At 38.8% G+C, this 20185-nt stretch overlaps 1 protein-coding gene across 8 annotated transcripts in view; it reads left to right on the top strand.

The window, feature by feature from the left end:
• The window catches only part of FAM184A (family with sequence similarity 184 member A), a 61431-nt gene that overhangs the window by 28519 nt on the left and 12727 nt on the right, over positions 1 to 20185 (top strand). For 6 of the 8 annotated variants that reach the window (XR_013984344.1, XM_080999517.1, XM_080999519.1 and 3 more), the window contains 7 exons: positions 2016 to 2138; positions 5953 to 6114; positions 6880 to 7005; positions 7150 to 7296; positions 12172 to 12213; positions 18362 to 18574; positions 19049 to 19202. Coding sequence is in view for 7 of the 8 variants with exons in the window: in XM_080999517.1 (XP_080855643.1) it covers positions 2016 to 2138; positions 5953 to 6114; positions 6880 to 7005; positions 7150 to 7296; positions 12172 to 12213; positions 18362 to 18574; positions 19049 to 19202 (967 nt within the window). In the remaining variant the exon portion in view is untranslated. The remainder of the gene's footprint in view (positions 1 to 2015; positions 2139 to 5952; positions 6115 to 6879; positions 7006 to 7149; positions 7297 to 12171; positions 12214 to 18361; positions 18575 to 19048; positions 19203 to 20185) is intronic. The other 2 variants (XM_080999518.1, XM_080999516.1) reach the window with 1 other exon arrangement.

The following is a 20185-nucleotide window of genomic DNA, read 5'->3' as shown; positions in this document are numbered from 1 at the left end:
TTTCTCATTGGCTAATAATAGACAGGTAAGAAGATAAGAATTTGCTTTCTCAGTCTTTTACAACACTGTTTAGAGACTTCTAGGGCTCTTTTGTATCTCTCATTGATTGATAGGACAGGTAAATTAGCAAAAACAATAGAAAGGGCATGTAGAGTTAAAGATTGGGAACATTCCCTTCTGAACACTTTCTGCTAGTTGCAAATTATCAAATTCTTGTTCATGTATAGTGTATGTATCTGGTCTACCCATTAGGAATCAGTTACTTGATTCAGTTTTGTATGTTATACAAACACTGGTGGGAGGGGAAGGGCCATAGCTCTGTACTTTGCATGCAGAAGATCCAGGTTCACCTCCCAGCATTTCTAGGTAAGGCTAGGAGAGAGCCCTGCCTGATAACCTGGAGAGCCACTGCCAGTAATTTTTGACATTGTGGACCAGCAGCCTGACTCAGTGCAGCTCCCTAGGTTACTTTGGGCTTACTTGTGTCTGTCCTTCTGACCACAGGTAAGCATCAGTAAGGTTAGAATGTGGGCATCATATACATCCATTCATTTCTTTGAATTACCACTATGAGTTGGTTTAAACTGTGATGTTCATGTAAGCTGCTTTGAGTGTTTATACACTTTAAAGAAAATAAGTATATAAAATGCATTTTGAGGTAATAGGTGAGGACCTATTGGGGGCAGTGTATACATGGAGGCAGCCTTCTGTGTGTATATCTCAGGCACTGGCAAACTTGGCCCTCCAGATGTTTTGGGACTACAACTCCCATCATCCCTGACCACTGGTCCTGTTAGCTAGGGATGATGGGAGTTGTAGTCCCAAAAAACATCTGGAGGGCCAAGTTTGCCTATGCCTGGTATATCTCCATACTAGACTTAGAATAGGTAAAGGTTAAGGGACCCCTGACCATTAGGTCCAGTCATGGACGACTCTGGGATTGTGGCGCTCATCTCGCTTTACTGGCATACAGCTTCCGGGTCATGTGGCCAGTATGACTAAAGCTGCTTCTGGTGAACCAGAGCAGCGTACAGAAATGCCATTTACCTTCCTGCCGGAGCAGTACCTGTTTGTCTACTTGCACTTTGACGTGCTTTTGAACTGCTAGAATAGACCTAGAATACCATACAGTAAAGAGAAATGGCCAGGATTAACCTAACAAATGTCATCAGCAGAAACCCTGTGCATGGAATTCTGCTTGAGCAACAGAACATGCAGCCGATGCAGGATTTAAAACGCTGTCCTCCAGCCCATCAGCTGATGTCATCAGTGATGTCATCTAATGGGCAGGTGGATGTTTCTTTCAGGATATGGCCTCACAGGCCAAATTGTACTCTGTGACGGGCCAAGACCAACCCATGGGCTAGAGGCTGTCCACTCTTTCTTTAAAGGTTGCAATAATAGTCTCAAATTCCCCTGTAGCAACTTTGCTAGTTTTTTTAATTATTTGTTTCCTAGCGAAAGATGTACCATACTTTTTTTGAGAGAGATGGGGGCATGTACTGTTGGGAGTAATTGTTTTTGATTCATTGTTTTCAACAGGCCAGGTTAATATTAAACTGACAGTCCCAGTACTTTCATGAAAGCCCTCAGCTGACATCTTAAATTTTTACATTTTTTATCCTTGTGTTTGGGTAGTTTCACTACAGAATAACATCTTGAAATTAAATATTTTTATTAGACCAGAAGTTTCTAAAACTCTCATCTATGAAATGGCATATTTGGCTCAAACCTTTGTTTGTTTAGAATTACCCTAATTTTGGACTTGTCCAGATGTTGTTACAAATTTACTAATATTCTGTCTCTTCTGCATGTTGGACTCATTAGAATGGGGAAAAGGAGAAACATTTCCAGCACTTTTATTAAATATTATTTGTGTCAACAGCAGGTCTCTCTTTGTCTTATAAGTAATACATAGAACAACCATGAGCATTAGAAAAACAGACTAATATGAGTCCTGCTTCAGTATGTAATGAACCTAAACAGGCATTTCTATTGTTTTTCGTTTTCTTAAGGAGTTGGAGCAGCACTTTGAAAAAGAGAAGATACATTTTGAAGACGAGAAGAATCAGCTTCGACAGCAGTTGGAAAACCTGAGGGAAGAACTGACAACCAAGCTGACTTCATCCAATCAGGAGGCAAGAATCAGCTTAGTCATATCAGCTAACTGTCATGTGCATTAGACCACTTTTAACCAATACTGATATGTTCTTTAGTCAGTGTTTTAGAGCTGTATGTTTAAGATTTGCTCTATTCTATTTTGCTTTTTAAATATATTTTTAAAAATATAGTTCTTATATTCATGACTTTTATGAATGGTGTAGAGAAAAGGAAGGTTGTTCTCTTCTCTGATAATGCTAGAATTTTCTGTCATGACTTGGTAATGACCACTAGACTGCTTTAATCACATTTATTAAGGATAGCTATATTGGTGGCAACAGCCATGGGTAGCTAAACATGAAATCTCCATATTCAAAGGCAGCATACCTCTGAATATCAAATACTAGGGACAAACAGGGAGGAGAATGTCATCTCCATGCCCTACTTGTAAAAAGCCAGAGGCATCTGGTGGCCACTGTTGAAAACAGAATTTGCTACATTAACCTTGCTCTAATCCAGCAAGAATTCTTAACTTCCCATGTACAGTAATTGTATTTCCCCCAATGTTTTGTTTTTTTTTAAATGCAAATGCTTTGCTTAGTAGTTGCATATATACTCCAACCTTCTTCTAAAGAGCTCAGGTTAATTTACATAGATTCTCCTCATTTTACATTCAAAGTAACCCTACAATGTATTATAGATTTAGATAGATAGTGTCCTGAATATTCTAAGACCACCACTAAGTGGCTGGGGGGATTTGAACCTGGATTTCTTGGCCCAAGTTCAGTATCTTACCCATGACAGCAGCATCCCCCAATCTGGGACCCTCCAGTGTTGGACTCACAACTCCCTCAAACCCCAACCAGCATGCCCAGTGGTAAGGGATGTTGGGAGTTGTAGTCAACAACTGAAGGTCAGCAGTTTGGGGATGTCTGCATTATAGCTTCTTTTTTTATACAAACAAAGGCATTCATACAGTATACCAGGGCGGAGAACCTGTTTCAGTCTGAGGACCATATTTCTTGTGAGCAACATTGTGCTAAGTATTTCTTATTTGTAATTTCATTTGTACATTCGTTTTTAATATACTATTTTGCAGTCCTGAAGAGGAGTGGCTTTTTATTTTAAACAACTTGATAGAGATGGTATATTGGTTAGTAACAGGAAAATCTAATGTTTATTGCATTCTTAAGATGCTCTTTTAAAAATACTGTTATTGAACTATTGATCCTTCTCATAAAAAATAATTATATGCTCAGCTTCAGAGTTACAAACTAACATTTTTAAAATGTCAGTTTTACAGATAATAATGTCGCTTATAAGTTGTCACAGAAATGATTCAGTATCCAGAAAAAGCCAATTAAGCCAATTTGTCATTTTAAAACTATTTCATTAAATTATTCATTATTTCATACAAACACTAATAAATAGCTTATAAATAGATTAGGGACTGCTGAGAATAAAAGCTGCTTACTTGTTGCTGCAATCCTCTACACATCTACCGTAAGTCCTATTTATTTAACTTGTGAGTAGACATTTATAAGATTCTGCTCTTAGCATCTAAACTGTTGCAGCACAAAGTGGCCCCACATTTGCACTGAACAAGAAGGGAGTAAAATAGGATCCCATGGGTCACCAAAGGCAGGATCCCCAGGAGATAGATTTATTTATTTATTTATTTATTTATTTATTTATTTTTAACAACATTTACATACAGTCATACCTCGGGTTACAGACGTTTCAGGTTCCTTTTTTTAAGGTTACGGACTGCCAAAACCTGGAAGTACAGGAACGGGTTACTTCCAGGTTTCGGCAGTCGCCCATGTGCAGAAGCTCTAAATCGCACTTTGCGCATGCGCAGAAGTGCCGAATCGCAACCCATACGTGCGCAGACGCGGGTTGCGAACTCTGCGGGTTGTGAATGTGCATCCCGCACGGGTCATGTTCACAACCCAAGCGTCCACTGTACTGCTTTGCTGTGAATCAAACCTCGGAGAGGTGATGAATGTTTGCCTAAGTATAGTCACTTGGGAGCAATCTTTCAGATGCAAACAATGATGCCAAGATCAAGGTCCAAAGAGTTACTACAGGCATGTAACAAGGACTTGTACATGCCTAAGGAGATTTTGTATTCCTTTGAATTGTAAATATCCAGTCTCAAAAGCAATTTCCAATGCTATGTGGTGTACTGCTGTGAAATACAAAATCCAAAGCCATGTCGATCATGTAAGACCAAGTGCTCAATTCTTGGTCCAAATTATACATTTTATCAAAGGTTGCCAAAGAATCAAAAGGATGCTATTTCCCTTTTCAACATCTAGGCAGAGATTCTCAGTCACAACTGCAATTTCAGTCTTGCTGCATACCCAGGTAAAAAGCCAGGCAAGAAGGTTTATATGTAGCTGACAGTGTCTGTGTATGTCTGAGTCTGCAGACTGTCCACCCATTCAACAACTTTTCTTAGAAAATAGAATCTGAAGTTGGAGTGGTGGCTGGTGGACCGCCTGGTGGAGAAGTGAATATGCAAATGTATATATACAGAGCGGAAGGCAAATAACTGTAGATGAGTCATCTCTTTTCAAAGGGTGGTATTGATTACTTGTGTAACAAACAATAATCCAACTTTACCAAGCTAGTTTTCAAAATACAATGAGTAAAAGTTCAAGTTTAATTAAATTCCTCCTATGTTCAAGAACATTGATGGGTATATGAGGCCACTGGATGAAGGGATATGGGTATATAGAGCTTCCAAGTCAGGCAAAATATGAGTTCTGCTTTGGAAAGTGGCACATTAGTTACTCATTCTCTAGGAGGAGATTGTGTACTAGGTTCACTATTTGCTTTGAAGACTCTTAAGGGAGACATGTACTTCATGGTTTATTGGTTTTTAAACTTGAAACGGAAGGATAATTTTTCCTTATTCACACTATTGATTTGCATTTTCCTCACATTCAGCCTCATTGATACTGTCAGTAGTTCTGAATCGAAAGCTTAATTTAGGGTGATATTTATGCATAAGCAAACAAATACAAAAAAAGAGAATATTAACCAAAATATGTATACTAGTCTATGTCATGCGGATATAATTGGAAGTAATCTGTATTGCATGTTCTTCATGCATTCCCAGTTGCAGGCAGCTGTTATATGCTGCTAGCGTATATAACAAAGGTCCACTATGTAGTGTTAAAAATGTCTGAAGTTCTATTTGAGATAATCCTTGTAAAAGTAAAGTTATAAAAGAATTGCCTTCCACAAAATCCTGTTACAAAAACCTTTAATAATAAGGTTGGCAACTCCTGACTAATACAATCCTTTAGGAAATATTTCAAAATACAGGTATAGTCTCGTAAACGCAAGCTTGTCTCCTTACCAGATATTGATGGGGTGAAGGCCATGAGACTTCAAACAGCAAGTTGTGTGTGCTTGGATGCAGTGCTGTCTACATTCTTGCAGAATACTGGTGTGCATAATGAATAAAGCTTCAGCATATAGGGGATATAGCTTTGCAATTGCCAACCATGTTTGAAATTACAGTAGCTCTTGGCAGCCCTCTCTTATCTATAATATTGTATTTTATAACCTGTTTTTTAAAAGACTAAATCTTAGGAAACTGTGATACTTGTGTTTGTTTGAAATGTTTCGTGTATGATTGTTTTTTAATAGTAGTGAATAGTAAAATTATGAGTGGGGTTGGTTTTGCCTGTATGAAGATTATATTTAAATAGGGGAAAATATGCACAAAAGTATGTCATGCTCAGTTAACTATATACTGAGTACTATACTATTCAGCATACACAAGTTCATAATCTGAAATTGTTAAACTATCAATACTTCTTTCTCTCCTTTTTGTAGATGGGTCGATTACAAGATCTAGTAAGAAAAAGTGAACAGGGCCTTGGTACTGCAGAAGGGCACATCTCCAATCTCCAGGAAACCCAGGAAATACTACAAAAAGAACTGGAGTTAACCAGGGCAAGACTGAGGGAGACCACTGATTCTCTGTATAATGTTCAGGTAACTGCAGGATACCAGCTCCCTCACTCTGATTCATGGCAACTGCTTTACACATCTGAAGCTCCCTCTCCTTACACACAGAGAGAAGCTTTCCTATTTATTCTAATGTCTACTGTAACCCCATATATTTATATTCACTCGGATGTGCTACGGTCCTCTAAACTAGATGTGTTTAAAAGGAAATTTGACAAATTCATGGGGAATGAGTCTAGTCATTATGGCTCTAACCTCAGATTCAGAGCTGGCATGTCATTGAATGCCGGCTGCTGGAAGCAACAAGAGAAGACTGTATCCTTCATTTCCTACTTGTGAGCTTCTGAGAAGCATCCAGAGGACACCTGTGGAAAATAGGTTGCTGAACTAATAGACCATTGGTCTGATTCAGCAGGGCTCTTATGTTCTTATGCACATATCAAGCTTCCTTTGCATGTACCTAAAAGTTATCATGGATCCTTGAGTCAGGATCTGTTTTATCTACATAACACTGATGAACTTGAAAATCCTTGTTTTTTTAATGAATAGTTAATAGGAACAAGCAACTCAATTCATACAATTAAAATATTATCAAAATACAAATTTTTAAGGTGTCATTAAATTAATTGCATAAAAATATACAAACTAAAACATATTCTTGAGCAGTCAGTTTAAAAAATCACTAGTACTGCTTGAGCATTCAGTAAAGGCAGTAACATTGCTTCCGAGCAAAATATTGTCATGAAATCATTTTGTTGCTGCTTATCTATGTTTTGAATTTTGTGTTCCTAGGGTGAACTAGACCAGGAAAGACAGCAGCATGAAGTAATGATTGTAGCTATGAGGGAAGAGGAAAAATTCAAGGTTGACAGAATGGCCCGTGATCTAGAAATAAAATGGACAGAAAATCTTCGGCAAGTGCCCTTTTTATTTTATTTTTTTTCTTTTACAACAAAGCATGTATTAAATGCAGTTATGTGACCAAACTGTGCATTTCAATAATATTTTTATAGTGTTATTAAAGGCCAGAAAGTTTTAGTTCTGCTTCTTCTTCTTAGGCAGGAATGTACCAAACTTCGAGAAGAGTTAAGGCTTCAGCATGAGGAGGATAAAAAGTCAGCAATGACTCAACTTCTGCAGCTAAAAGAGAGAGAGAAAAATGCTGCCAGAGATAGCTGGCAGAAGAAAGTTGAAGATCTTTTGGATCAGGTAACTGGAATGATTACTAGCATGTTTTATTACTGTTGTGAAATTACATCTGAAAAGGGATAAATTGTTGTAGAGCTAGTTGGATGATTAAGGAGGGAAATCATATGCTGAAGTCGGTGGCCATTGTGTCTGTTACAGAATTATATGAAATATATGAATATGCTTTGATTAGCAGTGAATTGGGAAATCTGTAAGGGCTAAGCCATGGTATCTGCTCTCTCCAATGTACAACTGTGGACCTGAAGGACAGACTTTATGATTCACATCTGAGAAGACTCTAGCTTAAAATATTGGGGGAAATGTTATTATTCACCAGTTTGTTTATATCCCTCTCCCTCAAAAGCTCGTGCTACTCAGAGCCTGATGCATAACAATAAAATCCAAAATGAAAAACGTAAACGTATTAAGCATCCATGCCCAGTGCAGCCCAACAGCACACAATATACAAAGGAGAGGAGCTAAATCCACAACAGCCATCTGAACCATGCACATTTTGCAAAAAGCAAAAATGTAGGTACTGAAGACTATCCAGTAATAAGTTTCTTGTTTGTTGCTGAAATATCTGTTCACATTGGAAGCCACCTGGTTTTATGTATGGAAATTCTTCATAGGACCTTCATATGTTCTACAAATGTTACCTGCAGAAATCAAATAATTGTGATAGGCTGTATACAAAGACAAAGACTTATTTAAGGATGGACAGTTTGAGACTTGTAAAAATTATGCAGCAGACAAAGCATAGGGATGGGTGTCACAGGAAGGAAACAATAATTTCAGCATAGTTTCCACTGGAACGCATATGTCTTCCATTAATGGATACTGGAAGATTTTTTATTGCATCATATCTTTGATGGGTTTCAAATTAATGATGCCCCCTCCTGAAAGTAGTGAGTTAACTTTACTAAATATTCCTGTTCTGCAACAGAACTAAAAAGCATCACACACACAAATTAAATACAATAAGCTATGGATTTTGATGTGTTCAGGAAAAAGTACATTTATAGGTGTATTTTAGAAATGTGGTAAACAGAATATGGTTTAATCCTTAAATCCTATGATCAGCTTGTCTGAGAGTAGGTCCCATTGAACTTATTGGGACTAACTTGTAAGTAGATAGCCATAAAATTTCACTGTTTGTTTATTAAAATGTTTTTGTATCACCTTTTGGCTATAACATGGGCCACTAAGCAAGTTTGCAAGAAAAGAAAATACAGTTTAAAACAATAATATAAGTAACACATTAAAACAAAATGTCAACTTAAAAAACACTAAAAGCCAAACAAAAAAAATATGTTTAAAATTAAGCAGGGATGAGGCCAGTCTAATGTCTCTAGGAAGGGAGTTTCATAAACTGAGGTGCCGGTACAGAAAATACCCTATCTAGCATCCTCACCAATTGGATCTCTTTTGTGGGCCATACAAAAGGGTTTCAGAAAATGATTTCTGCCTCTGGATTGGTTCATATTGGAGGAGGCAGTCTTTCAGATCCCCTCCCATAAGCTGTTGGCTTTATAGGTAACCACCAGGACCTTAAGTTGGGCCTGGAAACACCAAACAAGGTTGGTGTCATATGGTCTTAGAAACATACACAAGAAAGCAATCTGATTGCTGCATTGTGTACCAGCTACAGTTTCTGAACACACTTAAAAGGCAACAGCCTCATATAGAGTATGTTGCAAAAATCTAGCTTGAAGGTGACATATCGGAGCTGCCTTCTCCAGAAAAGGGTTGACACACCAGCCAAAACTGGGCAAAAGCATTCCTGGATACAGCAGCTGCTTTGGCATCAAGGAGCTATGCTGGATCCAGAAGCACTGCCAAAGAGCAAAGCCTATCCTTCAAATTGAGTGCAATCCCATCTAGAACAGGCTGTACTCACAGTCCTAAATTAGCTTGTCTGCTGACCAACAGCACCTCTCTCTTGTCTGAAATTAATTTGTTAGTCCTGTTCTGTCCTGCGGGTCCAAATACAGACCAGGGTGATGAATTGACTGTTGGCCCGATGGTCCCAGTTGCAGGGATTCCAAAGAAAGATGCACAAATCTTCATAGTGATCAGTTGTAGTATTTTATATTACAGGTATAGCAAGATACTCACATACTGCAATGTAATGCAGGATTCCTTGCCGCTGAAGTGGCAAGCAGCACTTTGGCTTCGTCCATGAAGTGCTAATCATATATGGTTTACTTATACAAAAAGCAAGGTATTAAGCAGGCAACAATGGTCCAATTAACTCACACCTGGCTTAGAGGCCCCTTCCCAGCTCTTATCCATCTCTTAGATAAGCAAGCAGCTGACAAGCAAGCAGCATGAGAAGCCTCCTCTATCCCAAAGAAGGCTTCAGACAAGCAGATAAACATGTGTGATCTCATGTTACAGCTCACACCAATTAGTCCTGGGGTTATCTTGACTACCAAGATAGCAGTTACAGGCCTTCCGGGACATTTGCACCTTTTGGTTCTACACAGTCCCCAACCAGGCCTTCACTGTATTGAGATAATGGTTCAGAATGTGGTCTCGTAGACATTATTTGGAAATTAGAGATAGAACTAAGTATCACGGGCTTGAGGACACAAAATAATATCTTTGCTTTCCCCATTAAGGGGAAAGAAATAGGGCTGAAAAGTATGTTAGACTATGAGGTAGCTCTGATAGAGAATGTAGGTGATCCTGACTGTTAGTATATGCACACACACACACACACACACACACACACACACAGCAAACAACAATTCAGGATCACATCCAGGACTTTCTCAACACACACAAATATTAGTTTGACTACAATTAAGTCATACTCAAAGTAGACACATCAGTGGGCATTGCTAACTTAAGTGCATTAATTTCAGTGGGTCTACTCTATGTAGATAACAATTTCCTAGCATTAAATCAAATAAAATCCAAAGTAAACAAGCATAATGTCCCAAATTTCAGGTTTAAAAGATGTATCTGACATCCAATCTCAGCAAGCAAAGAGTGTAGGACCCGCTTTTCAGAGGAGTAGTTCAGAGTTTGGAATCTTAATACATCAAGCTGGCTTCGCCATGAATGTAGCTTTGCAGTTTCCTAGATCTGGGAATTAGTATAGCTTAGGTTTTTTTGTTTTTTGCTTCGCACTAATCTGAAATAACTGGTGCCTGAATCATAAATCATGTATCCAGAAATGAAATTACCCATCATTCAATTTTTAAAATTGTATTGATCATATATTTGTTGCATCTGATGTATATGGTGATGTACCACTTATACATGCTGACAGTACATCTTCAGCTTGTTAATAAATGGTAGGGGTGTGCATCGGCTCTGTGTACCCTGAATGTGAAACAGGGAAGGTTACAGTTTGTACTATAAACAAGGCATCTTGAGGTGGATCACAGACTCCTAAGGCTTCTGTTACTCCGTGGCCTCTACTTTCCACACCCACCCTGCCCTCAAAAACCAAAACAAACTGACTGGGGAAACGCCAAGAGCTTGAGAGGGGAGTGGATAGAGAGGTGGGGGAGATGTTTCATTTTGATGGACAGGTCTTCCATGAATCAGTATGAATTATTTTCCCAGGGTACTCCAATCACAGTGATGTGTGAGACATTAAAAACTGCTTGTTTTTCACAAAACAAGTCAATGAAGAGGTCTCTTCTGTAGCCCCAAAAATCCATGGGGAGAGGCAGAAGCCCACCCTATCAATGACCCTTGGAGTAACAAGGGTCATTTCTTGGGGAATCTACGCTATTTTTACATCATTGTTGCTGCTTTCCAAGAGTCTCATAGTACTCACTCTGAAATAGTAACATCTGCACTTGTAGGAGAACTATTACATGTATCATTCTGAAATATTGCAGCCTTCGTCCTCTCTGAAGGTATGACCTATTCTACAAACTGAATCTAATTATGTCATAACATGAAAAAAATACTTGTTTTTAAGAAAATCAATTTGTAAAGATGCCGCACACAAAGTTCCCTAGTTGTATCTGCTTACAATTAGGAAGGCTTAATCCACTAAGGAGGGATTCCTATGCCTGCACATTTCATCCACTTCTGTGAAAAAAGTTATAGCTATTTTAGTTTCCTGATTATAGTGGACAGGGGAAAAGAAAACTTAATTTTCAATAGGTTTAATTTGATCTCCAATAATGTCAAGTTGGAAAGACACAGAATGGTTCTGAAACAAATTGGACTGCTTCCCAAAGACAGATACAAATTGACAATTGTGACCAGTGCACACCCCTATTAAATGACATTAAAGTATTATATGTAGAATGTAATTTTGCTATGGATTGACAATTTAAAATACATATTTTAAGGAACATCCATAACTAAATCTTTAAAACAAAGTTTCAGTTGTGTTCCAAATTATTTACAGATTGGTTTGAGTTTGGCAATAAAATAGATGTTGATGTTTAATCATGTTGCCACCTTGTTTAAAACGATGGCAAAATGTATGTCAAAATATACCTGAACATTTGTTTAAAATGTTTGAAGGGCTTTTGTTAACAAAATATTAATAGTGAAATGCAACAGATACTTGGCCATTCTTCCAGAGTATATTTACTGAAGTAGATGTGTCAATTTGGATCAAAGGAAAAAAATATTTAATACAGGAGCATGATAAAATCCTTGAGCATACACAAATTTCCTCCCAATATTTAACTCTTATAAAAATGGGACCACAAATTGTATTTATGTGATTTTAATATGTTCAGTGGATTTCCATAACAAGCCATAGCAAAAATGTTCTGTGTCAATTTCGCCCAGTTTTCAACATATTTTTCCTTCTTAAATTAATACAATGTTCTGTGTTTTACTGTCCCTTCTTTATTCCATCTTCTTAGTTATTTCTGAATATTTCCCTTTATTCCTGTGATCTTTCCTTCATAGCGGCACTGTCTCGGTGAAGCTTTGCATAAATCTATCAGCAATGTAAGTGAGTTGCACTTACAATATGTACATGAGGGCATGCTTGCACTTCTCAGCTTGCATACTGGCCAGTGCTGCTTCAGAGCATTAGCCTTTGAAATCAATAAAGAAATGTTGTTCAAGGGAAGAGTTTACACATTAATTTCATAAAAAGCTCTGCGCTGCATTCATTCATTCATTCATTCATTCGTATGTGTATGTGTTAATATCATTTGACATTAAACATCACACAGTCATTTTATGTGATGTAAAAGCAAGCTTGCAGGCAGTACATTTGCACATTATAAAGCTTTTTCTAAAGCATGGAAATGTGTGGTACCGTGTTACAATTTAATATAAATAATGCAACTCAGTTATGGTTTGGCTACTATATTTCATTCTGTTATTTCTACAAAGATTTAAAAATTAATGAGTGGGATCTCAATGGTCACCAGAAGGTCATACGCTATTAAGTTTATGCACTACATACACACATGATGTAGCTTCTCTATCTTTCACTTACTTTGTCACACACATACATGGCTGAAAAGCCACTTGTGATGGTCAGGAGACCTTTCAGAGAGGTGTGTAATGCAATGGGCTGTGATGCAGCGAGGAATAAATCACTTGTTCCCCTTTTTGCATAAGGAAGTGCCTTTCACTTCATTTAAGGCTGTTTGGATCCTAGCTAACATTTAAACATAATGTTTAGGAAAACTCCCTGGAATATTGACTTTGGTCTTTAGGATAATCAAAACAGTTGAAGATCCCCTGCGGCAGGGATGAGAAATGTACAGCTCTTCAGTTACTGATGGACTCTTATCTCCCTTTAGCCCAACAAGGCAGTGTGGCTAATTGTTAGGGTGGGCCGCAGCACGTTCACCATCCCTGCCCTGTGGCAATTAATTTATGATTTTTTAAAAAAAGTTTGTAGGTAGAGCTTTTCCTAGAATGACTAACATAGTTTGCAGGTACAGGGTGTCATTTTAGTTGCAGGCTTCATAGAGTTGCATAGTATTTTACAGCACAGATATCTGCTCAGAAATAAATCTCATTGAGTTCAATGGTCTTTGCTTTCACTGACTGGCTCTGCTGCTAGTGCCACTGCCTGCTAGGCAAGGCTTTCTATTTCTTCCTGTCTCACCCTTCCTGCCTCTCTTATGGAAAGGGTTAGGTTAAACTTAGGGGGGGAAAGTTACAGTAATGACAGTCACACAGTTGGAGAATCAGCTGCAGTAGAAACTATAAGAAAACAGGCTGTATGCATGTTTCTCCACTGCCTACTCTTGGCACAGTTTGGATTGCAGCGGTGGTTAATAATAAAAATAATATTTATTTAACATTATTTCTTAAGAAATAAACTGTTTAACTCAAATACATTTTGACAAAAACTTAAAATTTGTTCTTGTCCAAATGGAAAGATAAAAGAAGAGCAAAAAGGATATTTATACTGATTAGCATAATTGGATTATTTCTATTACTGCATGTTAACTTGGAAATCTACCTCATCACTGAATGGTTATATGAATGTAAAAGATCAATGCTGGGGAAACATTAACATTCTGTGCAATTTTAATAGGGCTCTTTATATGATGAGATATATTATGGATCATTAAAACTCTGCACAGTTACGGAACTTTTTTCATAATTTATTATCAGATTCTAGTAGGTTGGTTGCCATTGTGTCAACAATATAATGCAAGGATAGGAAATGAGACATTACAATAGATAACTAACAGAAGCAAAAGAAAAAGATTTAAAAATGTGGAAGCTTAAAATAGAATCTTTATATACAATTTGTTCATATTAAGTGCTAGGCAGCTAGTAATCCAGTCCACTTATTTAAGGTGACCAAACTGATTTTTATCATCCTTTTCTTCTACTTCAAAATGGGATAGCAAGTTTTTAAAATTAATTTATATGCATAAAATAATATATTCCACGCATGCATGTATTACACGTAAAAGTTTGTCCTTAATTTTGCCACTTTTAATGGAACTTCCAATAGCATATATTCTTTACATAGTATCTGCCTTGATACGTTAAAATTGGTAATGATTAATTTAATTCATATAAGAAATATGTTGCTTCCAGGTTTTATTTAGAGAATTGGACTAATGTTCAAGTCTGTTCGGTGATGTGTGAGCAGAATCTGAATATACTAGGTATTACAACCAAGAGAAATGATTTAGGAGGAACTTTAATTGTAGACCTTGCACTGCAGGAACATATAAGTCAAGAGTAGAACTTTTGCTTAGGGCCTGTATAATGTGTAGCAAGTAGAGTGGAACACAGCAACAGGAAGGGGTAGGACTACTGTAGATAGAAGTACTGTTTAAGGGTGGACAAGAATTTTGGAAGGTTGGGGAGTGTTTGAACCTCTCTCAGTTCAGAAAACATTAAGCCTATTCCCTTTCAAATTTTGCCTTGGCAGCTTGTAATGGCGCCTCACCAGTTCTCTGATCTGCCAGTTTCCATCTTCCCCACTTAGCAGGTGTCCGAAGAGGAATGTGATACATCAGCTAATGCTGCTTCTAAGCTTTATTTGCCAATGTGTAATCTGGGAAATGCAGACTTTTCTCCCTCTTGACTCACTCATTAATCAGGAAGGAAAACTGCAGTTTATAGAATTAAACATTATTCTGAAATGAATATATCTGAGCATGCTCATAGTCTGCATTGCTGACACTGGCAAGTGTAGGGTTGTTGTTGTTGTTGTTGTTGTTGTTGTTGTTGTTGTTGCTTTTCACTCCTGAGTCCTGTTCCCACTGATAATGGAGGGTTTGTGTACCCTCTGGCCCATAGGCGCTAAGCCTATTAGCCGCTAAGCCGCTAATAGGGTTGCTTCGCAAGACGAAAAAACCGCTAGACGAAGATACTCACGGAACGGATTAATTTCGTCTTGCGAGGCACCACTGTAGTACCTCAGGTTAAGAACTTTGCCCCAGGATGAGAACAGAAATTGCATGGCGGTGGCAGCGGGAGGCCCCATTAGCTAAAGTGGTACCTCAACTTAAGAATGGTTTTAGGTTAAGAACGGACCTCTGAAACGAATTAAGTTCATAACCAGAAGTACCACTGTACTTAAATAATTTGTAGTAGCAAAGTTAAGAGGCTACTCAAGTCCCTTTTGTTGTCAGGGCTCCTGCCCTAAATCGTTTGTTCAAGGTTGCTAGTTCCCACAGATACATAAAGAAAACCAAGAATGGGGGAAGGGAAATTCTGAATTAAAAATTTATCATGACTGCAAGTTAATTTTAGTGCAGGCACTAGAATTTGTCGCAGCGGTCTTTCAGCTTGCTCGTTTATATATGTAGTGTTTATATTAGCTTTTACAAAATCTGATCAGTAATTAGAATAATTGCTTTATTGTTTTACCTGTATCACACTGTAAATGTGTCTTCATTTAAAATCCTGCTATAATTTGCGAGTTCAATCTTTATATTAAATATTACCACTAATACATACCACTATCCTTACTATACTGACTTTTTTTGTACTGTTTTGGGGGGACAGGGGGCGGGTGGGTGTGGAGGACTCCCTGGTCCTGAATGGGGTAGCTGTGCCCCTGAAGGGCCAGGTGCGCAGTCTGGGAGTCATTCTGGACTCACAGCTATCCATGGAGGCGCAGGTCGGTTCTGTGTCCAGGACAGCTGTCTACCAGCTCCATCTGGTATGCAGGCTGTGACCCTACCTGCCCACGGACAGTCTCACCAGAGTGGTGCATGCTCTAGTTAGCTCCCACTTGGACTACTGCAACACTCTACGTGGGGCTACCTTTGAAGGTGACCAGGAAACTACAACTAATCCAGAATGCAGCAGCTAGACTGGTGACTAGGAGCGGCCACTGAGACCACATAACACTGGTCTTGAAAGACCTGCATTGGCTCCCAGTACGTTTCTGGGCACAATTCAAAGTGTTGGTGCTGACCTTTAAAGCCCTAAATGGCCTCTGCCCAGTATACCTGAAGGAGCGTCTCCACCCCCATCGTTCAGCCTGGACACTGAGGTCCAGCGCCGAGGGCCTTGTGGCGGTTCCCTCACTGCAAGAAGCAAAGTTACAGGGAACCAGGCAGAGGGCCTTCTCAGTAGTGGCACTTGCCCTGTGGAAAGCCTTCCCATCAGATGTCAAAGAAATAAACAACTATCTGACGTTTAGAAGACATCTGAAGGCAGCCCTGTTTAGGGGAGTTTTTAATGACTGATGTTTTAATGTATTTTTAGTCTCTTGTTGGAAGCCGCCCAGAGTAGCTGGGGAAACCCAGCCAGATGGGTGGGGTATAAGTAATAAATTTGTTTTGTTTTGTTTTGTTTTGTACTATGAGCCACTGCAGACTAATGCAGAGCATACTAATGACTGCAATGATTTTATCAGTTAACTTTATCAATCTGGAAAACCATATGCCCCACTACTAATCTTAAGGGGCCTTCAGTCCACACTGTTGTTTCATGTGAGTTCAGTCTTGGAATGGTGTTTCTCAAATCAAAATGACTTGGTAGCACCGTTGCAGAGTGATGTCATACCTCAGAAGCCTCTGCAGTGGAGCTTCATTTTTTGCTAGTAAGAGTGCGTGCTGGATTTAAAGTTGCACTCTCTTTTATTGCCTGATGAACGTGTCCTGGGTGGTGCTACATAACTCACTCTGTGAGAATCATTGCCCAGAGCAGGAGTAGCCTGTGTGGTTTGTACATTGCTCTCTACCCTGCTAGTACCCATGTTGCCTATTACTGGGTGTGTAGAAAATAATCTACTGAATTGAAGGCTGCCAGTGGGCCTTTAGATTGATTTATGAAGGCATGAGCTATGCCACAAATTCATAATAATGGCATGTATTACAGCTGGGTTAAAGGATATGAATTTTCTTTAGAAGGTGCTGTAGAATTATTAGCATTGATTTTGGTAGTACATATTAGGCAAAAAAAATTACTGATATTTAGTCTCTTGACTGCGGTGATGAAACAGAATCTTTTTTAATTGATAAGTAATTTCTCAACACAATGCTATGCATGTCTACATGCAAGTAAGTTCAATTGAGATGAATGGGGCTTACTCCCAGGTGTGTGTAGGATTGCAGTTACATATCTATACCCATTTTGGCTCACTTCAACCAGGCCAGGAAATGGGATGGTGACAGATTTTTCATTCCTCACCTCTGCTGTTTATTCCAATGGAAGGGACATTACTCCACCATATCCCCCCAGGGCTGATGAAGTTTCATGCCATTTTTGAAGGTGTGTTGGAGAAACAAGGGGGCTTAAAATCCTATGGATCTTTGACTGCTCCTGATACGCACACCAAAATGCCTCACTTTGGCCCCTACTACCAGTGGGACACCTATATCCTTGAACTTTTCAGTGGGTGTATTGAGGTCCTCCAGCGGCTTAAGCACCATCCCACCATTAGGACACTCTCTCTGCCAGTGGTGCAGCACTTGAATTAACTTTCTGTGGCAACTGAACTGGCTTTCAGCTGGCTGTAGGATTGCAATCCACTAAAAGTGTATTGCACTTGACATTCAAACAGCTGGTGATGACACATTGCTAATCTGCATTCCATAAACTATGTGGTATTTCTTTGCTCATTAGTTATAGTTCATAGTAATACTTGATTAGGCATATACTGTAGGTGACATCCAGTGATGTCTGGCCAACTTCCCAACAAAATTGCTCACACAATGGGACTTTCCCTTCCTTTCCTCCCCCCTGTAGTCCATTTTGCATGCACCCAGGTTCTGCTCTATAGGGTCCCCCATCTTTCTAGAGCAGATTTTGAGGACACTAGAAGCTGGATGGGAAAGGAAGAGAAAGTCCTGTTGTGCAAACAGAAGTTGACTTGCATGCAGTTGGGTATTCAAATTTCTATTAACCAGAATGTGTTACTAAGCAAAATAGGCCCCAATACAGAGAGGAAATGTTGAAAAATGCAAGAACATTTGTGAACACAGTACACCTGTAGTCTCTCCGCTGCCCACCAGCTTTCCTCTACCATATAAGAAACTGCTTGATGTAGTGTGGGAGGGCTCCTATTTGGCAAGGCAGGACACCACACTTGTGGATCTCTGTACTTCTCTGTATTGTGACCACAATAAAAAATCTCAAATATCTATCAGTAAATATAAACACAGTGTTTATAGTTTGAATTTCTAGTTACCTTTGCTTTTCTGTGAATTAGATCTCCCTGTTGAAGCAGAATCTAGAAATGCAGCTTTCCCAGTCTCAGACTTCAATGCAGCAACTTCAGGCACAATTTAGCCAGGAGCGACAGAGGCTGGCCCAAGAGATTGAAGAGCTAGAAGAAGAGCATCAACAAAGACACAAGTCCTTGAAAGAAGCACATATCCTTGCATTTCAGAACATGGAGGAAACAAAAGAAGAAGAGCAAAAGGCATGTTCATTCAGTATTTTGTAGCATGTTAACATTTTCAGATTTCAGTATGTTAACATGAACTATGAGATATTACTCCAGAGAACTTTTTTATCTTCATTTGAGAACTCAGAAAGCACCCAAAGAAACATTGTACTGGGAGAACGGCAGGGGTGGAGAGGCATAGAGGAAACTACACGTGTGTGTTCTAACTTCTCTTGAACTGTAGGAGGGATGTGTAGAGGTATGAGTTACTCTTGAGGCCTTACCTCTAGGCCCAACCAAAGCCCTAACAACCCACATTTTGTCCAGAAAGTGGGAAAATGGAAAAGTGAGGGGGTTACACTCTAGGTTGTGGGATTGGAGTTACAAAAAAATAAAGGTTAATAACAGCGGGTTGTTTTATTATTATTATTATTAATTAGCAATCATTTTGCCTGATTGAGAAGAATATTTTTCTATACACATAGAGCAATTCTCCTTTAAATTTGCTAGGAACTTGAGGAACGTTTAAAACAGAAGCACTTAGAAGAACTTCATGCGCTGAAAGAAGCACACAGGCAAGCTATGGATGCTTTCAAACTAGAAATGGAACAGGAACTGCAGACTCTTCGCTTTGAACTAGAAGATGAAGGGAAAGCTATGCTTGGTACAGTATTTTCATGTGACTATTTAAAACATAAGCTATTACTTCTGGTGCAGAAGGCAGATAGCATGTGCTGCCCAGTATACAGAAAAATGAAAATGGGTGGTTTCCCGTGTGTTGGGCTACCTTTATACTTTTTCTGAAGAAAAGCTGACTATTCTCGAAGTAGTTGATACCCACAGTTTTATAGCACAATTTACCCATTTTATTGGTGCAGTATTGTTATTTATCACCTCCTGTTCAGGATAATGCTCCTGTTGTTGGTTTTTTTTAAATGGAAACTTGTGCCAAATTTGAGAAATACACATCTTCCTATGATAGTTTCAGACAGATGTCTTGTGCTATCCCTCATCTTGCCTGTTTTGTCCCAGTCTTTCATTACTAGGCCCTTTTCTTCAGTGTTAAATTTGTGCATATCACCTATTCATATCACTATCATTCATTAATAATTCCTTTTAAAGAGCAAACTCATTGTCCCCGTGCTCACAAAAATAGAGCCAAAAGTGGGTCACTGAGAAACAACAGGAAAGTAGCAGCGTGCATGTGGGAATCCTGAGATTTGCAGAAGTACAGAAAATACTGGGGGGGGGGGGGGGGCAAAAAGAGAGCAACCTGTAAACGCAAAAAAATCCACTGAGCATGCTTAGTGGACACATGGAGTCACAAAATGGTGTGTATCTGTGAAAAAAAGAAAAACAGCCTTTAAAAAAGTACATAAATTATTGAAAACTGAAATAAAACTTTAAAGGGTCACAAAATGAGGCAGAAACTGAGTTGCTCTCACTGAATGTTATAGGCAACACTTATGTAACCACATTCCATGCAACTCACAATGGCTAACTTTTTCAAGCATCAAAATACTGCAGTTTGAGTGCCAGGAATGTAATAAGTATTTAAATTACCTTTGGCAAGAATAGCCACATGGTGCCCTACAGATGAAGTGGACTGCAGCTCTCATCATCCCTGATCATTGGCAATGCTGGCTG

Source organism: Podarcis pityusensis, assembly GCF_964106645.2.
Source record: "Podarcis pityusensis genome assembly, chromosome: 3".
NCBI classification, from domain to species: Eukaryota; Metazoa; Chordata; class Lepidosauria; order Squamata; family Lacertidae; genus Podarcis; species Podarcis pityusensis.
Note: the sequence above shows the minus strand (reverse complement) of the source record. Positions and strands in the feature narration are given on the sequence as shown.